Source organism: Trachurus trachurus, assembly GCF_905171665.1.
Source record: "Trachurus trachurus genome assembly, chromosome: 1".
NCBI lineage: Eukaryota > Metazoa > Chordata > Actinopteri > Carangiformes > Carangidae > Trachurus > Trachurus trachurus.
In genome coordinates this window covers 34,141,732-34,163,738 of record NC_139891.1, presented here as the reverse complement: position 1 = coordinate 34,163,738, position 22,007 = coordinate 34,141,732, and the positions used below count along the sequence as shown (strand labels likewise).

At 41.4% G+C, this 22,007-nt stretch overlaps 3 protein-coding genes across 5 annotated transcripts in view; 2 read left to right on the top strand and 1 right to left on the bottom strand.

Moving 5' to 3' along the window:
• The window catches only part of LOC310985209 (UTP--glucose-1-phosphate uridylyltransferase-like), a 283,068-nt gene that overhangs the window by 150,368 nt on the left and 110,693 nt on the right, over positions 1-22,007 (top strand). The gene's annotated exons all lie outside the window — the stretch shown is intronic.
• Positions 1,715-10,568, top strand: LOC310985611 (galectin-related protein-like). 3 transcript variants are annotated; one of them, XM_083971229.1, is made up of 6 exons: positions 1,715-1,825; positions 3,686-3,834; positions 5,482-5,559; positions 6,251-6,339; positions 7,185-7,368; positions 10,010-10,568. In XM_083971229.1, the coding sequence occupies exons 2-6, from the start codon at positions 3,784-3,786 to the stop codon at positions 10,151-10,153; spliced, it is 546 nt and encodes a 181-aa protein (XP_083827355.1). In that variant the 5' UTR covers positions 1,715-1,825; positions 3,686-3,783; the 3' UTR covers positions 10,154-10,568. The 3 variants fall into 3 exon arrangements, with proteins under 3 accessions (XP_083827355.1, XP_083827354.1, XP_083827356.1); XM_083971228.1 differs by having other exon boundaries at positions 1,728-1,825; positions 3,691-3,834; XM_083971230.1 differs by lacking the exon at positions 1,715-1,825 and having other exon boundaries at positions 3,634-3,834.
• LOC310985709 (myelin and lymphocyte protein-like) lies at positions 14,106-21,601 on the bottom strand (the record flags this gene model as incomplete). The annotated part of the gene is made up of 4 exons (XM_083971330.1): positions 14,106-14,229; positions 14,747-14,872; positions 15,577-15,744; positions 21,512-21,601. 4 exons carry the CDS (start codon positions 21,599-21,601, stop codon positions 14,155-14,157), a joined length of 459 nt encoding a protein of 152 aa, XP_083827456.1. The 3' UTR covers positions 14,106-14,154.

The window sequence follows — 22,007 nt, the reverse complement described above, 5'->3', positions numbered from 1 at the left end:
CTGACTAATACTCATAGTAATGCTGCATTAGCATCAAAACAAAGTAGGCTGAATAAAAAATGATAATACATAGGCTACGTAGTCTATGAAAAAAACTGGAAAAGTCAGGGGCCCACTTTAGTATTATTCAGGGGGAACGGCCCTGTACCTGACGCGGTGCGGCACACCTGTCGCTCTCTGGAAGCTCTCTTTGTGCACCAGCTGCCGGTAATGACGGCGGTGCCAGTTGCCGCCGTCGCCGTAATTACCGGTAGCCTAACTGGTGGTGAAATTGTTCCGGAATAAATTAAATAAGTCTATATTTTAAGCTTCTTTGTAGTGGAAGCTCCCAGAGTCTCTGGAGCTTCCACCACAAACAAGCTGAAAATATAGACTTATTTAATTTGTTTTCGGAACATTTTCTCATGCTCCGCTCTCAACCGTCATATGGACATGCAGTGCTGCACGGAGCCCCGCTGTAACTCAGAGAAGGCACGGAGGACCCGGAAACTTCTCACAGCCCTTAGTCGATATGAGGGTGAGTAGATAATGAAATTTGAATTTTGGTTAATTAATGTTAGGACCTGTTAGTGAAGAGAACAGGAAGTAACTGTTAAAAAATGAAAACAGATGTTGATTGATTTGTAATTTATTTGATAAAAGTATCAGAGTCACAGAACGGTGAAGGGATTCGACCCCGAACAGGAAACACAACGATGTTTAAAACACAAAAGACAAAGAAGAAAAAACTCTACAGCTACAAAATAAAAGCATCCGAGTTAATCAACACTCAACACTGTTCCTGTTATGCTTTTATTCTGAAGGCCGCCTCAGACGCTCTCTCTGATTGGTGCTGTCAGGGACGTAGACGTTTACAGCACTCAAACAGTTAATGGAGCCATAATGACAGTGGTGACATCACAACGAGGCTGCGCTCTGATTGGCTGATACATGACAACAACAACAGGCAGATTTTTAGTTTATGTTTGTGTTTTATCAAAGAAAATGAAATGTTTTGTTATTTATTTTGTTTGGTTTGAAGCAGTGATGTTTTTTTAAAGGGAACCTTTTTACTTTTTATTCTTTCTATTTTATTCATACAAACTTGTCGTTTATTTCCTGTGTTTGTGCCTTTTTTATACGATTTTTATACTGAATGTTGGATTTCTTAATAAAATCCAGATGAACTAAAACTGTTTCTGTCATTTATCATTGAAAGTTGAATGTGTGTGTCCTGTATGTGTGTTTTCTTTCATTTATTCTTATGTTATTACTCAGTTTTTACACCTGTTTTCTGTGACGTTGTGTTCAGGGCCCCTGGGAAAAACAACACTGTAAATCTCAGAGGGTTATTTTCTAATACAGGATCAAATATTTTATGTATTTATTAGTACCACAGCAGTGTTGTGAGTCTGTCTCTGTGAACTACAGTGGCCCTGAGGGACAAACAACTCCAGTTTGAGCTGCAAAAAAAGGCAAAAACACAACGGAAACAGGTTTTCTTTTTTCTAAACTTGCAGCATGTTTGTGTTTTTCCTGCGGTGGTTTGACCCCACAGGGCCACCGTAAAGGATTTTGTAGCTGAAGCTTCTCTGCAGACTGACAGATGTTTTAATGACACTAATGATCTGCACACACACACACACACACAAACGCACACGTGTTTCCTCCTCCTGCAGCTCGGGACCGTTTCCTCCCTCCTCCTCCTCCTGCTTCCTCCCATTCTTCCTCCGTCCTCGTGGAAAATTAAAAGTGAAGTTGTGTTGAGGTTTTTTCTTCCCAGTTTTATGTGAGGAATGAAAACGAGGAGCAGACGATCAGACTAAAGCTTCTTCCTGCAGACTGGGTGAGTGTCTTCACCATTGTATTCACTTTTTAAAAATGTTTTATTTTGGGTTCACTATTTAGTTTGGAGAGTTTAGTTTAGTTTAGTTTGGGACGGTTGTTCCTAATGACTATGACTATGCTGTGAATGCGGCAACGTTATCTTGTTTTATCACTGTAACATTGACAATAAACCATTGAATTGCACTGAGACAAACACAAACACACTGCCGTAAACACTCACTACAACACCAAATGTGTATCAATCTGCCGCTGAAAATAGTTCCACACACGCCACCACTGCTCCCTCCTGTTTTTGATAAAAAGTGACATTTACTGCTGCTTTGTGAAATAAAATTAAAACAAAAACACTATATAAATGTATTTGTCGTGTGTTTTTAAAGATTTACATCCATGTTAGCTGTTTGCTGTTTTGTTAAACTACAATATTTAGGCGGTAGAATGAGCTGCTCCACTGTCGCCATCTTGGCAGCGTTTGACTCCGCCCCCCTAATGACCAGCTGATCCAAAAATGGGCAAAGAGGCGGTTCCCCTATATTTATATAATGAAATAAAAACTAGACTAAAATAGAGCATAAACAATGAGTTTGCAGCATCAAATATTGATGTGTATTAAAACAATTAAAGGGTAATTGCCGTTTTTTTTTTTTTTACAATCTGGACCTTATTTCTAGCATAAAATCCGATCATTTCCTCACCCAGATAACTTTGGTGTCATTACAAGTGGTTGTGATGAAATGAGCTCCAGCCGAGAGCCGCGTATATCCGTATAATGGAGTCTACAGGGCAGCAGAATGCAGCCTCTAAATAACACATTATCTGCAGAGAAACTCCTTCATTTCACCAATATTTAGTTCTGATAGGCTAGTGCTATTCCCCTCTGAGTCCGGGGTTAGCTGTTATCAACATCCGGGGTCTGTAGGTTGACCTACTGACCTCTGACCTGGATGATGTCATCTCCTAATAAAAATTCTTACAGTGTCAAATTATCGTCTGATTTTTACATTAAAATTCTCCAAAAGGCCAAAAAAAAAAGAAGTACCGTAAACATTTGCCATGACTACCAAGTCCTGGTGGTCAGGAGAGGAACTGCAGCCGCTGGTCTAAGCTCCTGATGCTAACATGCTAATGCTAAGCTGGTACCAAATAAGGCGTCAGTCAGGTGACACCCAGGTTACCGTGGCAACATGAGGTGACATGGAGCGGGAGGTGGATTTGCATCACATGCAAAACAACACGACACACGACTGATGTGAATGTTACAGAGAGACTGTAACTGGTGTTTTTTTTTTTTTAAGTTTTAAGCATTTAAATTAGAAAAATAAAATATTATAGGAATCTTTAACATTAACAGCTGGAATTTAAAACATAGAAAAACAAGTTAAAGTCATGTTGTGTAGGTCCTTATTCACATTTTTATATTGTGTTTATTGTTGGAACTGAGTTTTACTGTTCATGCAGGAAGATAAATTGGATTATTTGATTATTGACGATCAGTTAATAGGCTACAGATGTCGTGACTCTAATCTGAGTCAGTGAACTCTGCTCTCTGACCGACCATCTGTTTGCTGTTACACACACACTTTAAGGAGCTGGAGAGAAAAAAACTGGACTTAAATAAATAAATAAATAAATAAATGATTAACAGGAATATTGAAATAAAGTTCCTGAGCCGACTCCGAGCGGCTGAAGTGGAGGAGGTTTAGTGTTTGGGCTTTTGGCTGCAGCACAATGAGCTCTGTTGTTGTTATTGACCTGAGGCATGCAGGCAGGGGCAGCTGATTATCAGTGTGTGTGTGTGTGTGTGTGTGTGTGTGTGTGTGTGTGTGTGTGTGTGTGTGTGTGTGTGTGTGTGTTGCAGTGCAGCTTGAGGCTCCACGTCAGTGTTGGTTTAGTCACAGTCTGGATCTGCAGCTCTCTCCCTCTCTCTGCTCGGCTCGTCGCCTCCTTCAGACCAACATGGCTGAAACACACAGAGTGACGACGACGACGGCACCGGGAACCAGGAAGGTGAGTTCACACACTCACACACACAGACACACACTCACACACACACACTGATCAGCAGGCAAACCAACCAACCAATCAGAGATCAATACACCTGATCACAGCGACAGGAACAGCTGCTTCAGTCTGGACAGTCGTTTCAGTTCAGGAGGGTTTTTTTTGTGTTTTTGAGTTTTCTGAGTTTCGGTGAAAGTCAAACTGCTGCTGCTGCTGCTCATACCTGTAAACCTGGTTCACTTCCTGTCAGACTAACAAAATAAAAGCATTTAAATATCTGAAAACCTGTTCATTTGTAACATGCACAGTAGCCTATAGTCCAGGCAATATAGCGTTTTCCGACAGACTAATTGTAACAGAATGTTTTTCACCATACATCATTTCTATGAGGTGTCCAGAACAACATACTAAAAGTCCTAAGAAATCCTAGTTGGGGAAATATGTTTAATTCACATCATTATTTACTGTATAAAGTCTATGGTGCTGACAACAATACACCCCAATGGGGCTATTTTTTTCCTTTACTGCTATCACAATGAAACTTTACACAATGAAAGTATCCATGGAATGTAACATTTTTTGTATTACAAGTTTCTTTTAAAATTAATTTGAATATGCAAATGAGCCTTACACTAATCAAATTTGCCCAAAATACACCCGAATAGGCTTATATTTTTTCCTTTACTCCTCCTCCTCATTGGCAAATTAAAATTAAATTTCCCAAGAAACTTGTAATACAAAAAATGTTACCTTTCATGTCTACTTTCATTGTGTAAAGTTTCATTGTGGTAGGAGTAAAGGAAAAAAAAAAGCCTATTCGGGTGTATTTTGGGCATATTTGATTAGTGTAAGGCTCATTTGCATATTCAAATTCATTTTAAAAGAAACTTGTAATACAAACAATGTTACAGTTCCTGGATACTTTCATCATCTAAAGTTTCATTGTGATAGCAGTAAAATAAAATAAAAATAGCCCCATTGGGGTGTATTGTTGCTTCTGACGTTTGAAGTATTTTAAGTAAATGTAACTCAAAATCCAACCAAATAGTAGTTTTCATTTTATTTAATTATTGTTAAACACTGAGATCAGTTCCTTCAGAGTCCAGTTCTACCTCAGACTGAGATTCTTCACTCAGGCTGCTTTTATTTTGAAGGTCCACCCTGATCTCCGACATGACGCAGCACGTGCTCGTCACATGGTCAGTGTGTGTGTGTGTGTGTGTGGTTTTGTGTGTGTGTGTGTGTGTGTGTGTGTGTGTGTGTGTGTGTGTGTGTGTGTGTGTGTGTGTGTGTGTGTGTGTGTGTGTGTGTGTGTGTGTGTGTGTGTGTGTGTGTGTGTGTGTGTGTGTGTGTGAACTCTGCTGTTTTCACTCCAGTGACTTGTTTGTGATGTCAACATGAGGAATGTGAATGAAACATTTTACAACACCACTGTAGTGACGCAGAGAATTAAACACTTTATCAACATGAGAATAAAAACCGCTCAGATTCTCATAGCTCCCAGAAAAGTCATTAAATTAATAAATAGGATAAATAAATAATATATAATAATAATAATAATACATATAATATATAAAAAAATATATGTATTAATTTATATAGCACAAACTAAAATAATAAGAAACTAAATAATTTCTCCTTTGTTTGTTTCAGAGGTGGGGGATCCCACAGAGGAGTGAGGAGGTTAAGATCAGAGGACGCTCTCCTGGCAGAGACACGCCCACAAACCTGGTAACATGACTTTATATGTATATATATATATTATATAACAGCCCGTACAAAGTATTGAGTGCATATAGATGGACATACTTTACATTTCTGAACTAAAAATGCTTTTTTAGGTTTTAGCTTTTTGGTCTTTTGTAATATTAAGATTTTTTGAGATACTAAATTTTCGGTCTTCATTAAATGTAAGACATAATTATTACAAAGGAAAAAAAGTAAATAAAAAAGGCATTAAATGTTTCATTCTGTGTGTCATATATGTATATAATGTATTAGTTTTCACTTTTTGAATTGAATTACTTATTATTATTATTATTATTATTATTAATTGAGATGCACTTGCAAAAGCAGCAAGAAATCAATCATTTCATCAACAAACTAAGTGAATAAGTCACTAGAAGTATCTACCTCAACACTGTAGTAATGAGGATTTGGGCAAATGGACAAAATGCTTATTTATTTATTATTCCAATAATATGAATGTTATTCATGGTTGTATTTTATTCAGTAAAAACAATATGAAGTCACATCTGTAAATTTGTTTCCTTCTTTTTTCTCATGTGATTGTGATGTTTTTTGTCCGAATTTTCCAACTTTATTTTGAAAGGCTCTAACTTCCTTGTAAAAATGACACTTTTATTTTGTAGTATTGTTACACAGTAAATAACTGTGTGTGTGTGTGTGTGTGTGTCCGCAGGCCGTTCCCTTCAGAGGTCACATCTCAGGTGGGATGAGGCCGGGGAAGAAGGTGGTGGTGGTCGGTCTGGTGGACTCTCGCCCCGACAGGTGAGAGGAAGATGGTCACTTCCTGTTTCCTGATGATTCACTTCCTCTGTTTTTATAGTAAATATCGAATCACTTCCTGTTGGCTTCACCTGAAAACTTAAAGCAGAAGTAAGCGATCCGGTCGTTTTGGCTAATGCTGCGTTCCAGGCAGGCTTTTGAAACCGTAAGTTACAGCTTCAAGTCACAACTTACGACTTTGTAGCGTTCCAGGCAACCCGTAACTCGTGTTTTTCCTTCCTGTTTTACCTGTGAAAGTCACTATAACGGCCACTCGTAACTTCCGACCCATGAACTCGTACCAGATCGAACTGGTACGAGTTCACAGGTCGGAAAAACACGAGTTACGAGCTGCCTTGAACGCACCATAACTTCTTGTCAGCCGACGGAGTTAGCAGCCCCCGCCCTCGTCATGGATCTATTGGTCCTCGTCCCTACGTCACCACATTCACGCGCATCCCTTGGCTGCACACACAGCCCTGCATGCCGTTCTCTCGATAAAACTTGTAGGATACAAGAAAAGTTTTCTCCTCTGCTCAGAGTAGAGCAGAGGGACTGAGAGATCCGTGTTTCAGACCAAACACTCTATGTAAGTGATTGCTGTCGGAAGATATAACTATTTAAGACTTATATTAACACAAATATTCCGCTTACTTCTGCTTTAAGACTTGATATCAATGTAGCTTTATTGATAGAACCAGTTGATGCTCGGTCGTGTTGGGAGGTGTCAGAATCTATAATGGTGATTGATAGTATTGATACTTTGGCGATCGGTCGTCTGGTTGGAGCTTCTTGTGTTGCAGGCTGATGTGACTCAGGTTCCTCTGGGTTCTTCTTCTGTCCTTCAGGTTCTACGTGGCCCTGACCTGTGGTCGTGGGACGTCCGGGGAGCCTCCGCCCGACGTGGCTCTGGAGCTCTGTGTTAGGTTCAGGGACCGTCAGGTGCTGAGAAGAGCCTGTGTGGGCGGAGCCTGGGGGGACGCTGAGCGAGCCGTGCCCTTCTTCCCCTTCATCAGAGAACAGCCGTTCAAGGTACCAGAGCCAGAGACCAGCAACTCTGAGGCTGGGCAGAGGTCAGGGGACCGCCATGAAACCGTCATGAAACCGTCATGAAACCGTCATGAAACCGCCATGAAACCGTCATGAAACCGCCATGAAACCGTCATGATACCATCATGAAACCGCCATGAAACCGCCATGAAACCGTCATGATACCATCATGAAACCGCCATGAAACCGCCATGAAACCGTCATGATACCATCATGAAACCGCCATGAAACCGCCATGAAACCGTCATGATACCGCCATAAAACCGCCATGAAACTGTCATGATACCGCCATGAAACTGTCATGAAACCGTCATGAAACCGTAATGATACCGCCATGAAACCGTCATGATACCGCCATAAAACCGCCATGAAACTGTCATGATACCGCCATGAAACTGTCATGAAACCGTCATGATACCGCCATGATACAGCCATGAAACTGTCATGAAACCGCCATAAAACCGCCATGAAACCGTCATGATACCGCCATAAAACCGCCATGAAACCGTCATGATACCGCCATAAAACCGCCATGAAACCGTCATGATACCGCCATGAAACCGCCATGATACAGCCATGAAACTGTCAAGAAACCGCCATGAAACCGTCATGAAACCGTAATGAAACCGCCATGAAACCGTAATGATTCCATCATGAAACCGTAATGAAACCGCCATGAAACCGTAATGATTCCATCATGAAACCGTCATGAAACCGCCATGAAACCATCATGAAACCATCATGAAACCGCCATGAAACCGTAATGATTCCATCATGAAACCGTCATGAAACCGCCATGAAACCATCATGAAACCATCATGAAACCGCCATGAAACCGTCATGAAACCGCCATAAAACCGCCATGATTCCATCATGAAACCATCATGAAACCGCCATGAAACCGTCATGAAACCATCATGAAACCATCATGAAACCGCCATGAAACCGTCATGAAACCGCCATAAAACCGCCATGAAACCGTCATGAAACCGCCATAAAACCGCCATGAAACCGTCATGATACCGTCATGAAACCGTCATGATTCCATCATGATACCGTCATGAAACCGTCATGATTCCATCATGATACCATCATGAAACCGCCATGAAACCGTAATGATTCCATCATGAAACCGTCATGAAACTGCCATGAAACCGCCATGAAACCATCATGATACCGCCATGAAACCGCCATGAAACCATCATGATACCGCCATGAAACCGTAATGATTCCATCATGAAACCGTCATAAAACCGTCATGAAACCGTCATGATTCCATCATGATACCGCCATGAAACCGCCATGATTCCATCATGAAACCATCATGAAACCATCATGAAACCGCCATGAAACCGTCATGAAACCGCCATAAAACCGCCATGATTCCATTATGAAACCATCATGAAACCGCCATTAAACCGTCATGAAACCATCATGAAACCATCATGAAACCGTCATGAAACCGCCATAAAACCGCCATGAAACCGTCATGATACCGTCATGAAACCGTCATGATTCCATCATGAAACCGTCATGAAACCGCCATGAAACCGCCATGAAACCATCATGATACTGCCATGAAACCGTAATGATTCCATCATGAAACCGTCATGAAACCGTCATGAAACCGTCATGATTCCATCATGATACCGCCATGAAACCGCCATGATTCCATCATGATACCGCCATGATACCGCCATGAAACCGCCATGAAACCGCCATGAAACCATCATGATACCGTCATGAAACCTCCATGAAACCGCCATAAAACCGCCATGAAACCGTCATGATACCGTCATGAAACCGTCATGATTCCACCATGATACCGTCATGAAACCGCCATGAAACCGTCATGATACCATCATGATTCCATCATGAAACCGCCATGAAACCGTAATGATTCCATCATGAAACCGTCATGAAACCGCCATGAAACCGCCATGAAACCATCATGATACCGCCATGAAACCGTAATGATTCCATCATGAAACCGTCATGAAACCGTCATGAAACCGTAATGATTCCATCATGATACCGCCATGAAACCGCCATGAAACCGCCATGATTCCATCATGATACCGCCATGATACCGCCATGAAACCGCCATGAAACCGCCATGAAACCGCCATGAAACCATCATGATACCGTCATGAAACCTCCATGAAACCGCCATGAAACCGCCATGAAACCATCATGATACCGTCATGAAACCGCCATGATACCGTCATGTTTCCATCATGATACCGTCATGAAACCGCCATGAAACCGCCATGATACCGCCATGAAACCGTCATGAAACCGTCATGTTTCCATCATGATATTGTCATTATGTTGTCATGATAATATAATGATAAACAAGATATAAAATAAACAGTTATTATTGATTAGTATGAGTTAACAGCAGGGTGGAGGTGGTTTACAGTTACAGATCCTATGAATTGATCAATATTCAATGACTTCACTGTGGTGTCGTACATCAGTGCAACCACCAGGGGTCGCCTGTGGATTATATCAGTAATAATGAGGAAAAATCACTTTTGCCACAGTGAAGCCGTTTAAGGTCCAGCAGGTTCGTCAGGTCGTGGTTAATGACCAGACTCTCTCTCTCTCTCTCTCTCGACAGATCGAGCTTCACTGTGAACACAGTCGCTTACGGGTGTTTGTGGACGGACAGAAACTCTGCGACTTCCACCACAGACTGACGTCGCTCGCCGACATCGACACGTTGTGGATCAAAGGCTGCGTCAGCATCACTAAACTGGCCTGAGACTCCAACTCCCAGCATGCATCTGGGGAAAGGGTTGACTACCTCAAGTACTGCACTAAGTACACGTATGAAGTACTTTTCTTGAGTATTTTTTTCTTTTACTGGATATTTTGACTCCACAGCTTCTCAGAGGGAAACGACAGCTACTGTAAAAACAGATTATCATAGAATAAATAATGAAACATCATCATTTATTACAGATTAAACAAAATAGAGCTGAAATTAATATTTGTTAAATTGGTGATTTTTCTGAAGTTTGATTTTATGATGATTTGATTTGAGTCATTTTGATTTTTGGAGTAAAACTTTGAACAATTAAAGAAAACAATTACATTAATCTGTAATAGTAATAATCATTAGCTCTGATACTGTTTGATTGTTATTTCAGATATTTTCTAGATCATGTTGATTTTTCATCTAGACTGACTATATAATGTAATATTACAATAATATATTATAATGATGTGTAACAGGACTGTTTTATATTTTTATTGTATATTTCTTGATTCATCATCAGATTTTACAAATATTTTTGGATATTTTATTAAAAATTTCCTTTGTAAAACTGTTTTTTTCAGTTCATTCACTACGATTCTTTCAGATATTTTATCATTATATAGCAGTTTGACCACACGAGGGCAGCAGAGCAGGTTAAACACATGCAGCATCAAAACTGTAAAAATACAATGAGATTAAATTATATTATTAAATTAGTAAAAGTAAAATTTACTACTACTTTACTTCTTCATTTTTCCCCCTATACTTTATTTTTCAAGTTTCTTGTACAAAACAAGGGCAGCATCAATGCAATGACTAAAAATAGATATGGTTACAATATGATGTGACAAAATAATTCAAATGCTAACAATGTAGTGCCCTTATATAAGTTTGTAATATTAACAATATTTTAGATTTAGATTTAGACTGAACAGTATGGTTAAAGGGATAGTTCAACATTTACCTTTAAAACAACTCTGTCTGGTAACGTTCTGTTATTATCTCCTCTCATGTTGTGGCTGCATGTTGGGTAAAGGAACACCTCCTGATAAAAAAAATAGAGGTGTGGCTTAAATCAGTCTCAGACTATGGACTGAAACCTACAATGTTTCGGTAGTGACAAAAAAAATGAGGGACAACAATTTTTACATACATTTTCAAGATTTATGAAAAATATATAAAATCAATGTCCTTGTTTACACTTCACTTTAAAAAAATCAAAAGGATCTTTATAAAAACACCAAAATAAAAATGTATAAATATCATTTCAGTATCATTTTCATGAATTGAAATTTTAGGAGTTGGGGTTGGGGACAGCCATCTCCCAATGTTAAGTACCCTATAAATGTTGATTTTATATATATTAAGCATACTGATATCTTAAATATTATTTTGGGTTTCGATAGATAATTGCAAGATCTTAGTAAACATTTAAAATTTGCATACTTAATTTACTTGCTTTTTAAATTTGTTTTTTTGTCCGGGGACAGCAGTTTGCACCAATTCTGTAGAATGGTCCATATATATATATATGAGGGAAACCAAGAAATCCCATGAGCCTCCGTAGCGTAGCTCTGAGCAGCTCGCAGCTCTGCTCCGCCGTTCTAAAAATATCTTGCACCGACAATTAAAGGTAACGAACCTACTGCTACGACTATAGGGATTATGGCAATGGTGGCAATTTGACAAAATGTCTAACTATCCCTTTAAGGTAATGAACCTACTCCTACTACCAAATTATACGTACAAATTATGGTGATAGGAGAACTTGACAAAATGTTGAACTATCCCTTTAGAGGATATAAAGGCGAACTCACCCTGAGGTCGTACAGTCAGTGTCAGAACATAAGTATCAATTAAGAAACAAACAACTAAAAGTTTCACGTTATATTTACGTTATATTTCACGTTACAAACAGACTGGTTGTTAAAGGGACAACGAGGAGTTTTGGAAAAGCGAAGTGTTTTCACACTACATTTATGAGCCTCCGCACCGTGAAATTCTTTGACCGGCGCAAGACAGACTCATGTTTTCATTCATCAAGAATTAAAGTCAGAGGTTGGAAGACGATCACATACCACCGTAGTTCCCACCATAAACAGCGATTCGGCGGCGTTATTCTCATGACTCGCCACGAAACTGAAAGTAAAGAAACGCTGGTCGGCTCGACCAGCATCTCCACCACCACTAATAATAACAAAATAACGATAGAGACAAAACGATATATTTATCGAAAATGGGCCCATTAACAAGTGTGTGTAGCAGAGATTCATCCACATTAACGTGAGACTTTTTTATAACCAAATAGAAACTCCTCGTTGTCCCTTTAATAAACAAATGTGTCATCTGTTTCTCCTTGGACACTGTCGTCGCCGTCGTCTTCGGTTTCATGGAGCTGCTCCACTATTATCACCTGCTGCCCCTCATCAATTATCCATCACAGCTACAGTTCACTGACCTGCAGACCTGCGTGAGTGTGTGTGTGTGTGTGTGTGTGTGTGTGTGTGTGTGTGTGTGTGTGTGTGTGCCCTGTATTTACTCCCTGCTGCAGCCCATTACACCTGGTTTCATGTTCCCGGCGGCCGGTCGAGGAGAAGAGAAGAGAAAACACAGCAGAGCAGAACGGTTGGTGCAGGTCCAGAGGTCAGAGGTCGCTCCTCCTGAGTGTGATGGACACACCAACCTATTGTCTGTTCAGTGGTGTGTGACCTCTGACCTCTCTCTGATCCACCCCATGAAATATTTAGTTCAACCCTCGGATGATCCTTCAATTTTTACCACTTCCATGACCCCTGGACAAAATTTAGAGACCAGTTACTCTCAAAATATTTGTGATACACATCGGGCTGGGTCTTGACTAAACATGAAATTCACTTTTGACATGGGTTTCTAAATGTTTAACCCCTTCCTGGCCAGTTGTTTTAGCTGCAAAAACACAAAATTTATATAGCTGGTGACAGTATTTTCTCATTTACAGAGAGATAAAAAGAGATATCCAAAACCCACCTCTGTAGAAACTTCTTACTCTAATGTGTCAACAAAATAAAACAAGTATTTTGAAAGGGGCTTTATCCATTGTTCAGATTTCGGTTCTGGAAATTAGCACATATTTCATTAGATATTGCCTCATTTTACATATTTAAACATAAAATTTGACAAAACATGTAATGTGCAAAAAATATTTGTCTTACTGTGAGTAATAAACTTGGGAAGTTTCATGGTGATATCTGTTTTTTTTACTTTAAAATACATTAAAAAACCCATAGGCCAGAGGTTACCCAAAGATACACCTCCTCGCCCAAAACCAGGCCCCAGTGACCTTTCATTTGGTCATCTGAGGGTTTTACGTAATGGGAATAAAAGGTAGCCTAACATGCTGATCTTTAATAAAATGAAACCAAAAAAAAAAGTTTAAATTGTTTCAAAACAAACTCATTTATTCATTTTCAGTGAAACCAATTCAAAACATTTTACAAAAACAAACAAACTAAATATAGATAATAATTTACATCCCGGTTCAGTTTCATGTTCCTGTTTAATTTCGTTGTGAAGTTTATAAAAATATAAAAGCGACTGAGAATCGGACTGAGAGAGCAGGAAGTGACCTCATCAGAGGCAAAACAAACAAACAAACAAAGATGGCGACATTTTCTCCTCTTGTAAAAAAAAAAAAACAACCAAAAACTTTGAGTGTTTTACAATAAGTGCTTTATAAATAAAGTTTATCTTTATTTTTTAAATGTATTATTATTTCTCTCTCAGCGTCCAGACAGAGACACAGTGGACGCCATCTTTAAAAATCGCTCCTACTCCGATGACATCATCATCATCATCATCATGTGACTTCATAGTGTTCTGGTGCAATAAATAACTGAAACTGTTCTCCAGCCGTTTGTTTGTCCTCCTCCTCCTCCTCTTCCTCCTCCTCCTCCTCCTCCTCCTCCTCCCCCCTCATGTCCGTGAGTCTCAGCTTTATGAATGAACACCAGTTGTGTCGTGGAGGTTCAGAAGGATTTCCAGCGGATGGCCGACAGGATGGTGTGGATGAAGTAGAGGAGAGTCGCCACGTAGGAGAAAACCTGAGGAGGCAGAGAGGGACACGAGGTCAAGACTCTGTCTGTCCACCTGGACTTGGACCTGGACCTGGACGTCTGTGACGATGTGAACTTTAGGGCACTGTGCAATACAACTTGGTACCCATGCACTGCTGCACTCTATAGCACTTGACACTTTGGCCCGGCACTTTTGCACTTTTGCACTTTATCTCTCAGAAACTCTTTTGGTCCCCCTACCCATGGAAGTGTTGTCAAAATGTCAATGTTTTATCTCGTTATAGTTGTTCTGTTATGTCCTTGTTGTCTGCATTATTATGTCGTCTATATAATACTATGTTTTTCTGTCTCTGTACTGTTTTTATGTTTTGGGACTCCGGATGGAAATTAGCACTGCTGCTATAATCCGGCACGTTTACATGTATTTTATATGTTCTTTAACGTGCACTGTCCCACCCAAATAAACAAATAAAGTAAAGTAAAGTAAGGACTTGGACCTGGACCTCAGCAGCTCGTCCACTGGTGCACAGCGCCGCCCACTCACCACTGCAGAGATGTCCAGCTGGTAGTTCCTGAAGCTCGTCCCGTCTTTCATCTCCAGAGTCACTTTGGCCAAAGCAACGGAAGCACTGAGGTAGAAGAAGGCGGCGATGCCGTGGTACACAAAGTCCTGAAGGGAGGAGGAGGAGGAGGAGGAGGAGGAGGAGGAGGAGGAGGAGGAGAAATAAAGAGACAGAACAGGAAGAGGAGGAGTTATAATTCTGCAGTAACGATGGTTTATTGTAACAAGAAGTTTCTACTGTGACAGAAGTTTTCTAGTAGTTTAGTGCACTGCAAAAACTCAATATCTTACCAAGAATATTTGTCTTATTTCTAGTCAAAACTAATCTCTTTCCACTTAAAATAAGACTCATAAAAAGTAGCTTGTTTTTAGATACTTTTTTACTTTTTTCAAGCATATTTTCACTTGAAATAAGTAGAAAAATCTGACAGTGGAGCAAGTTTTTCTTTCTTATTACAAGCACAAAAAACTTGCTTTGACTGGCAGATTTTTCTACTTATTTCAATTGAAAATTAGTTTGAAACAAGTGAAAATGATCTAAAAACAAGTAAATTTTTTAGATGATGAGTCTTATTTTAAGTGGAAAGAGATTAGTTTAGACTAAAATTTTGACATTTTGACAAGAAATAAGACAAATATTCTTGGAAAGATTTTGAGTTTTTGCAGTGTAACAACAACATGCAGTAGTAGTATAGCTGTGTGTGTGTGTGTGTGTGTGTGTGTGTGTGTGTGTGTGTGTGTGTGTGTGTGTGTGTGTGTGTGTGTGTGTGTGTGTGTGTGTGTGTGTGTGTGTGTGTGTGTGTGTGACTCACGGCGGCGGCCCAGCTGCCCTTGTTGCGGTGACCTCCGCAGGCGAACACCAGCATCCAGATGAAGGTCATGACGAAGCAGAAGACGGACACGAACATGACCCAGCCCTGAGGGTTGGCCGGCACCACCAGAGTACAGGCCACCAGGATCCACACCAGACCGCCGAAGACCTGCAGGCAGCCATCCATCCCCTATCAATCAGCTGATCCATCGTTTTTAAAGGGATAGTTCAACATTTTGGCAAACTGGCCCATTGCCATAACCCCTATAGTCATAGCAGTAGGTTCTTTACCTTTAATTGTCGGTGCAAGCTATTTTTAGAACGGCGGAGCAGAGCTGCGAGCTGCTCAGAGCTACACTACGGAGGCTCATGGGATTTCTTGGTTTCCCTCATCAAACTCATCAAATACACAATCCAACAACTCCACAACGCTCTGGTGGACAAGTTGTGACCTGCACATTCACCACGCTATGAGATAATAACACAACGTTACCAGACAGAGTTGTTTTAGAGGGAAATTCATGCAAAACCACTGATGCGCGTTGCGTTCAGGGACAGTTTTTCATCAAGCAGTCTCTGTATTTCCCTCTAAAACAACTCTGTCTGGTAACGTTGTGTTATTATCTCATAGCGTGGTGAATGTGCAGGTCACAACTTGTCCACCAGAGCGTTGTGGAGTTGTTGGATTGTGTATTTGATGAGTTTGATGAGGGAAACCAAGAAATCCCATGAGCCTCCGTAGCGTAGCTCTGAGCAGCTCACGGCTCTGCTCCGCCGTTCTAAAAACAGCTTGCACCGACAATTAAAGGTAACGAACCTACTGCTATGACTATAGAGATTATTATGGCAATGGGCCAATTTGAGAAAATGTTGAACTATCCCTTTAAGGTTCATCCAAAATCGGTATTTGGTATCTGTGTTTTCTGATTATTGATTGATCATATTTACAGATTATTTTTCCACAGTTCTCTAAAACCTGACCTGATCCAGATTCAGTTCTGATCCTAGACTGTGCTGAGTCACGTCAGGTTAAGACCAGAAACCGGTCCGACCTGATCAACAGGTTTGTTTATACTCAGTCCAGCTGGTTTAGTCAACAGAGTCTCGACAGACGACGACTCTGATGCATCTAAATGACAAAGCGCTCATTCATTCTATTGGGCCGGCGTTAAGTCAGCGTTGAGCCGGAGTTACAGTAAGCCGGCATTGGGTAACCAGGTGGTGCTGGATTTACACCACTAGACTGAGCTTTCAGAAAACAGATGCACACCTGGACTCAGGTAAACTTTGCTGTGACAATCCTCAGATGTCCCAAGGTTCTTAAATGCATCAGTGAGTATTTGTGAAGGAAGAGGACGAGGAGAGTGATGAGCAGGACAACATCAGGTCAACATCAGGCCAATATTAGACCAACATTGGTTCAATATTAGGCCAACATCAAGCCAACATCGGGTCCAGGGGCGGAGTGGGGCACCAAAATCTACCGGGAAAATTCTGACCGCACCGGCCCACACACACACACACACACACACACACACACACACACACACACACACACACACACACACACACACACACACACACCATTTACATATTACCGCTCACCGCTCAAACAGAGCTATGTGTCATTCCATATGGCAAAATATATGAGTGCCAGATGAAAAAAAAAAAAAATGTGGGTGAAACAACTTAATTGGGGGTCTGGGGGTCCTCCCCCAGAATTTTTTTTATAAAGGCTACACCATTTCCCATATTCTGGTGCATTTTAACACATTGTTACTTTTATCTAGCTAAAAAAAGAAAAGAAAAGAAAGAAATGACAGAATGTGAAATAGCTGCAATTAGTGCCTCCCAAGCAGATTTAGCCTACTTAACACTGCTGACCATAACATTACATCCAGTCATGTTTACTCCTTTATTTCCCCCTCTCAACTACTCTACTCTGTAAATTGATTTTACTGACTACGCGCTGCAAACGCCACGGTTTCGTTTCGGGTCTTGTCCTACTCACCAACATGCTTCGGTGCCCGTGGAGGAGACGGAGCAGCTGCTGCTGTGATGTGAGAGGTTCCGGCTCGTAACGGTACCGCGGTCCGCGTACCGCCGCCCACTTACAGTAAAGCACGGACTGTGTTGTCTTGTTAAATTAATATAACTTATAGATAACGCAACACACGGGCAGGACTGATAAGGTTTGCTGGGTAGCTTCCGTGAGTCGATCTGTTTTTAGCCGTAGCCGCTAGTTCAATGATAACTTTCACAGTGATAGGCTGACGCATTTCCCATGAGGCTTTGCACCATTCAACATTAGTTTAAGAACAAACAAACAAATTAAATTGCTGGTTATTTTATATTTTGTGGTCATGAAAGTTCTGTAACATTGAACAAAAAATAATTAGATAAAGATAGGAGGCGAAACCAAAAATCATTTAGTAGGCTGGATTGATAAGAGTCTGATTCACTACCGCAACCATGAGTGAGAGGTAGAGAGACATGAAGGGGTACAAATAATGGTTGGACTTCTGTCTACAGGTGTAGAGGTAGAGTATGGAGATTATCAGGGTAGCGTACGGTTGAAGTTACTCTTAACTCGTGAGCACCACACGGCCGCGCAGGGCAGCTTGCGGCCGGCTCACTTGAGTTTATTGGCCGCCGGCCGACCGGGAAATGTCCCGGTCCTCCCGATGGCCACTCCGCCCCTGATCGGGTCAATATTAGGTCAACATTGGTTCAATATTAGGCCAACATCAGGCCAACATTGGGTCAATATTAGACCAACATCGGGTCAATATTAGGCCAACATTGGGTCAATATTAGACCAACATCGGGTCAATATTAGGCCAACATTGGGTCAATATTAGGCCAACATCAGGCCAACATCAAGCCAACATCGGGTCAATATTAGGCCAAATTTGGGTCAATATTAGACCAACATTGGGTCAATATTAAGTCAACATTGGTTCAATATTAGGCCAACATCAGGCCAACATTAGGTCAATATTAGACCAACATTGGGTCAATATTAGGCCAACATCAGGCCAACATTGGGTCAATATTAGGCCAAAATTGGGTCAATATTAGGACAACATTGGGTCAATATCAGGCCAATATCAGGCCAACATTAGGCCAACATTAGGCCAACATTAGGCCAACATCAGGCCAGTGTTAGCACCTCATCCGTGCTGGATTTCTGCCACAATGAAACCATAGCTCTTTTTTTTAAAGGTGTACAGAAATGGCCGTTTGTCCTGTTTGTCGCGCCGAGTTGTCACGAGCTGCAACACGAGTTTACCCGAGTAAGGAAAACGAATTTGATTGGTCGTTATCGAGCGGGCGGGATATTCAAAGCTTGGGGCGAGCCCGAGCTCCGTGTGTGTGTGCGTGTCTCAGACGTTTGAATGACGGATGACGGATCCAATATCAGTGGCTGGTGAATCGTGTACAGGCTGACGTATAATCCGTGCGCCTGCATTATCCAATGCGAAAAAAAAAATACACACTTTCATCCCGGATTTACTCAAAAATAGAATTTTGCCCAAAGTTTGGCCTACAACGTCTGAAAGATGAGTTATCACATTCATTTTATGACCCAAAGTGGGCTCAAATTCAATTTTCTTTTCTGTACACCTTTAAATAAATAAAAATATATATTTTTTTTATTAAAAGTGTTGATCCTCTTTATTTTAAACAAAAAATATATTATATGCTGTATACATAACTGTAATAGAAGAGTCAGATGAATCTAAATGCCAAAGCGCTCATTCATTCTATTGGGCCAGTAATTAGCCAGCATTGGGCCAAAGTTGGGCCATGCATTGGGTAACTAGGTGCTGGATTGGCACCACTAACATGGAAAACAAATTCACACCCAGACTCATGTAAACTTGGTAGTTTTCCAAATTAAAGTTTGCTTTGCTGCGAGCGACACACTTCAGATGTTTACAGGGTTCTTGAATGCACCACTGAGTATTTGTGATGAAGGAGGAGGAGGAGGAGGAGGAGGAGGAGGAGGAGGAGGATGAGGAGGAGAGTGATGAGCAGGAATGAAGAGGAGCGATCAGATCTGACAGACGGTGATGATCCTTGTTTCAGAATAAAAGTCTTTTGTTAGTTTAGGTGGTCTCTCCTCCATTCATGTGATTCCACTTGGTCGGCAGCTTGAGCCGGGCGTTCCTGCTCTCGTTCACTCTACACCTCAGATGATTGACAGTCTCCATTATTCATAGAGCTCCACCTGCTACCCATCCCCATCACACTCATACCGTGTGTGTCTGTGTGTGATGATGCATGAGTTCATTAGAAAGCACCTACAGCATTCCTCCTCCTCTGACTGTCTGGGTGTAACCTCAGAAACATTTCTAGTCTTTTCAGATCATCACGTAGCTTCAATCTGCTCTTTCTTCACATCTGGCTGCTCTGACCTCTGACCTCCTTATGTAACTACCTGGCATTTATTTATTTTTGAAACATCTCTGACGTAGGAAGATTAATCTCCTCCTGACACTTTCAACATTAACATTAACTCTAAGCAGCCGAGTCAGATGAGTTTGTAAATTCTGCAGCTTGGGCTGAGAAACTGTAGTCTGGCTCTCGCCAGACCCTTGTAGTTCCGCAAAGCTCCACCAGAGGCGCTACGCTCAGCTTCACACAAGGGTCTGGACTCGAGGCCAATGCAAACTTCTTCCCCGGAGCAAAAAATAATGAACCAATCAGGATCGCCGGGCGGGACTTTCTGAGGTGTGATGTAGCGCTGAAGCGACTGTTTGAGTCAAACAACAATGGCGGCTCGCAGTGAGGAGTCGTGCGTTGGCATTGATTCTGCTATTTCAACTGTTTTGTCGAATCTATCGAATATTAATTCTTTGAAAGATGAACAGAGAACGGTTTTGAAGGCATTTATTGGTGGCAAGGATGTTTTCGCTCTTCTTCCGACCGAAGAAGTAGCACGTCATTCAAGATAACGGACAAGTGGTTTATCCAATCACATACAAGATTTTTTTACAAGGCCCCGCCTTCTGAAATGAATCGCCTATGGAGCAGTCCCAGACCCTTGTGTGGAGCTCAGCGTAGCTTTGCGGAACTACAAGGGTCTGGCGAGAGTCAGGCTAGAGAAACTGTAGCACCTTGCAAGACTTGGGCCAGCATAAAACCAACATCAGGCCAACATCAGGCCAGTGTTGGGACCTCATCCATATAGAGTCCCGAAACCGGTCATGCTTGATTTTATGCCACAATGAAACTAATGCTTTTTGTAATAAAATAATATTTTTTCATAAATAAAAAAAAAAATGTTGATCCTCTTCATTCTAAACAAAAATACATGATAAACTGTATAAATAACTGTATACTGTAAACACAACTCCATGCATCATAGATGGTAAACTATCATTTTACAGTGATGTGCTTCATAATTGTTTTCCCACTTTGTTTACAAACATGACAGATAGCTACAATCAAAACAGTATCAGGATCAATTGAATTATCACACTTGATAAGATTTTCATATGCAAATTTTCACTGACAAATATATTGACTTTGTAGTGCCAGAAGCTGTGAAGACAGAGTTTAGATCGGTGAGCTGCTGCAGGTTCTGCTTGTTTTCTCTCTAAACGTCACTGGTGCTGGACTGGCACTGCCCTCACAACAACCTGACACAGAAGGTTATTTCAGGTCATTTTCTCTTTAATGAACGTGTTAAACTAAGAGGAGAGCTTCCACTCGATCTTTGTATCAGGAAACAAGAACTTTTACTTTCGGACTCTCTAGAATACATGAACCGTTCAACAACAAGGCAGTTTTCATCCGTGCGTAAAAGCTGCGTAAAAGGTGCCGGCACGGCGCGCACAGCACAGCGGAGCGAACACACACACACACACACACAAGTTTCTCTCGTGCATAAAAAACCTCCACAGACAGACAGCCGCTGTGTTTCTTACCAGCTCGGGCAGGTAGAGGATGTCCGGGATGGTCGAGCAGATCCCCATCCCGCTGGGCAGGTTCCCCATGGTGGCGGTGTTGGAGGCCATGCTGCTGCTGCTGCTGCTGCTGCTGCTCAGACTGAAGCTCAGTCACTCAGACCTGCTGCTGCCGTTTAAACCAGAAGGAGCCGACTGGAAGAACCGGAATCATCCCCATCCATCAGCCCGAGTCCGAGCTGAGACACGCCCGGCGGCAGAGCCCGTTCTCCGGCGGAGCTGCGGAGGTTCTGGTCGGTGTCCGAGAGATGGAGGCTCGATCGGTGCCAAACAGACTCTTATCACTGTCTGTCTGACCACAGCGTGACCGATTTATCACCATGGCAACCTGCTGCCGGCCGACCAACAACAACACAGAGTCACGAGTAACAGTAACAATAATAGCCTAATAATAATAATAATAATATGAAGGAATGAATTGAATGAATTTATATTTATTTACGTGCCTTGCACCAAT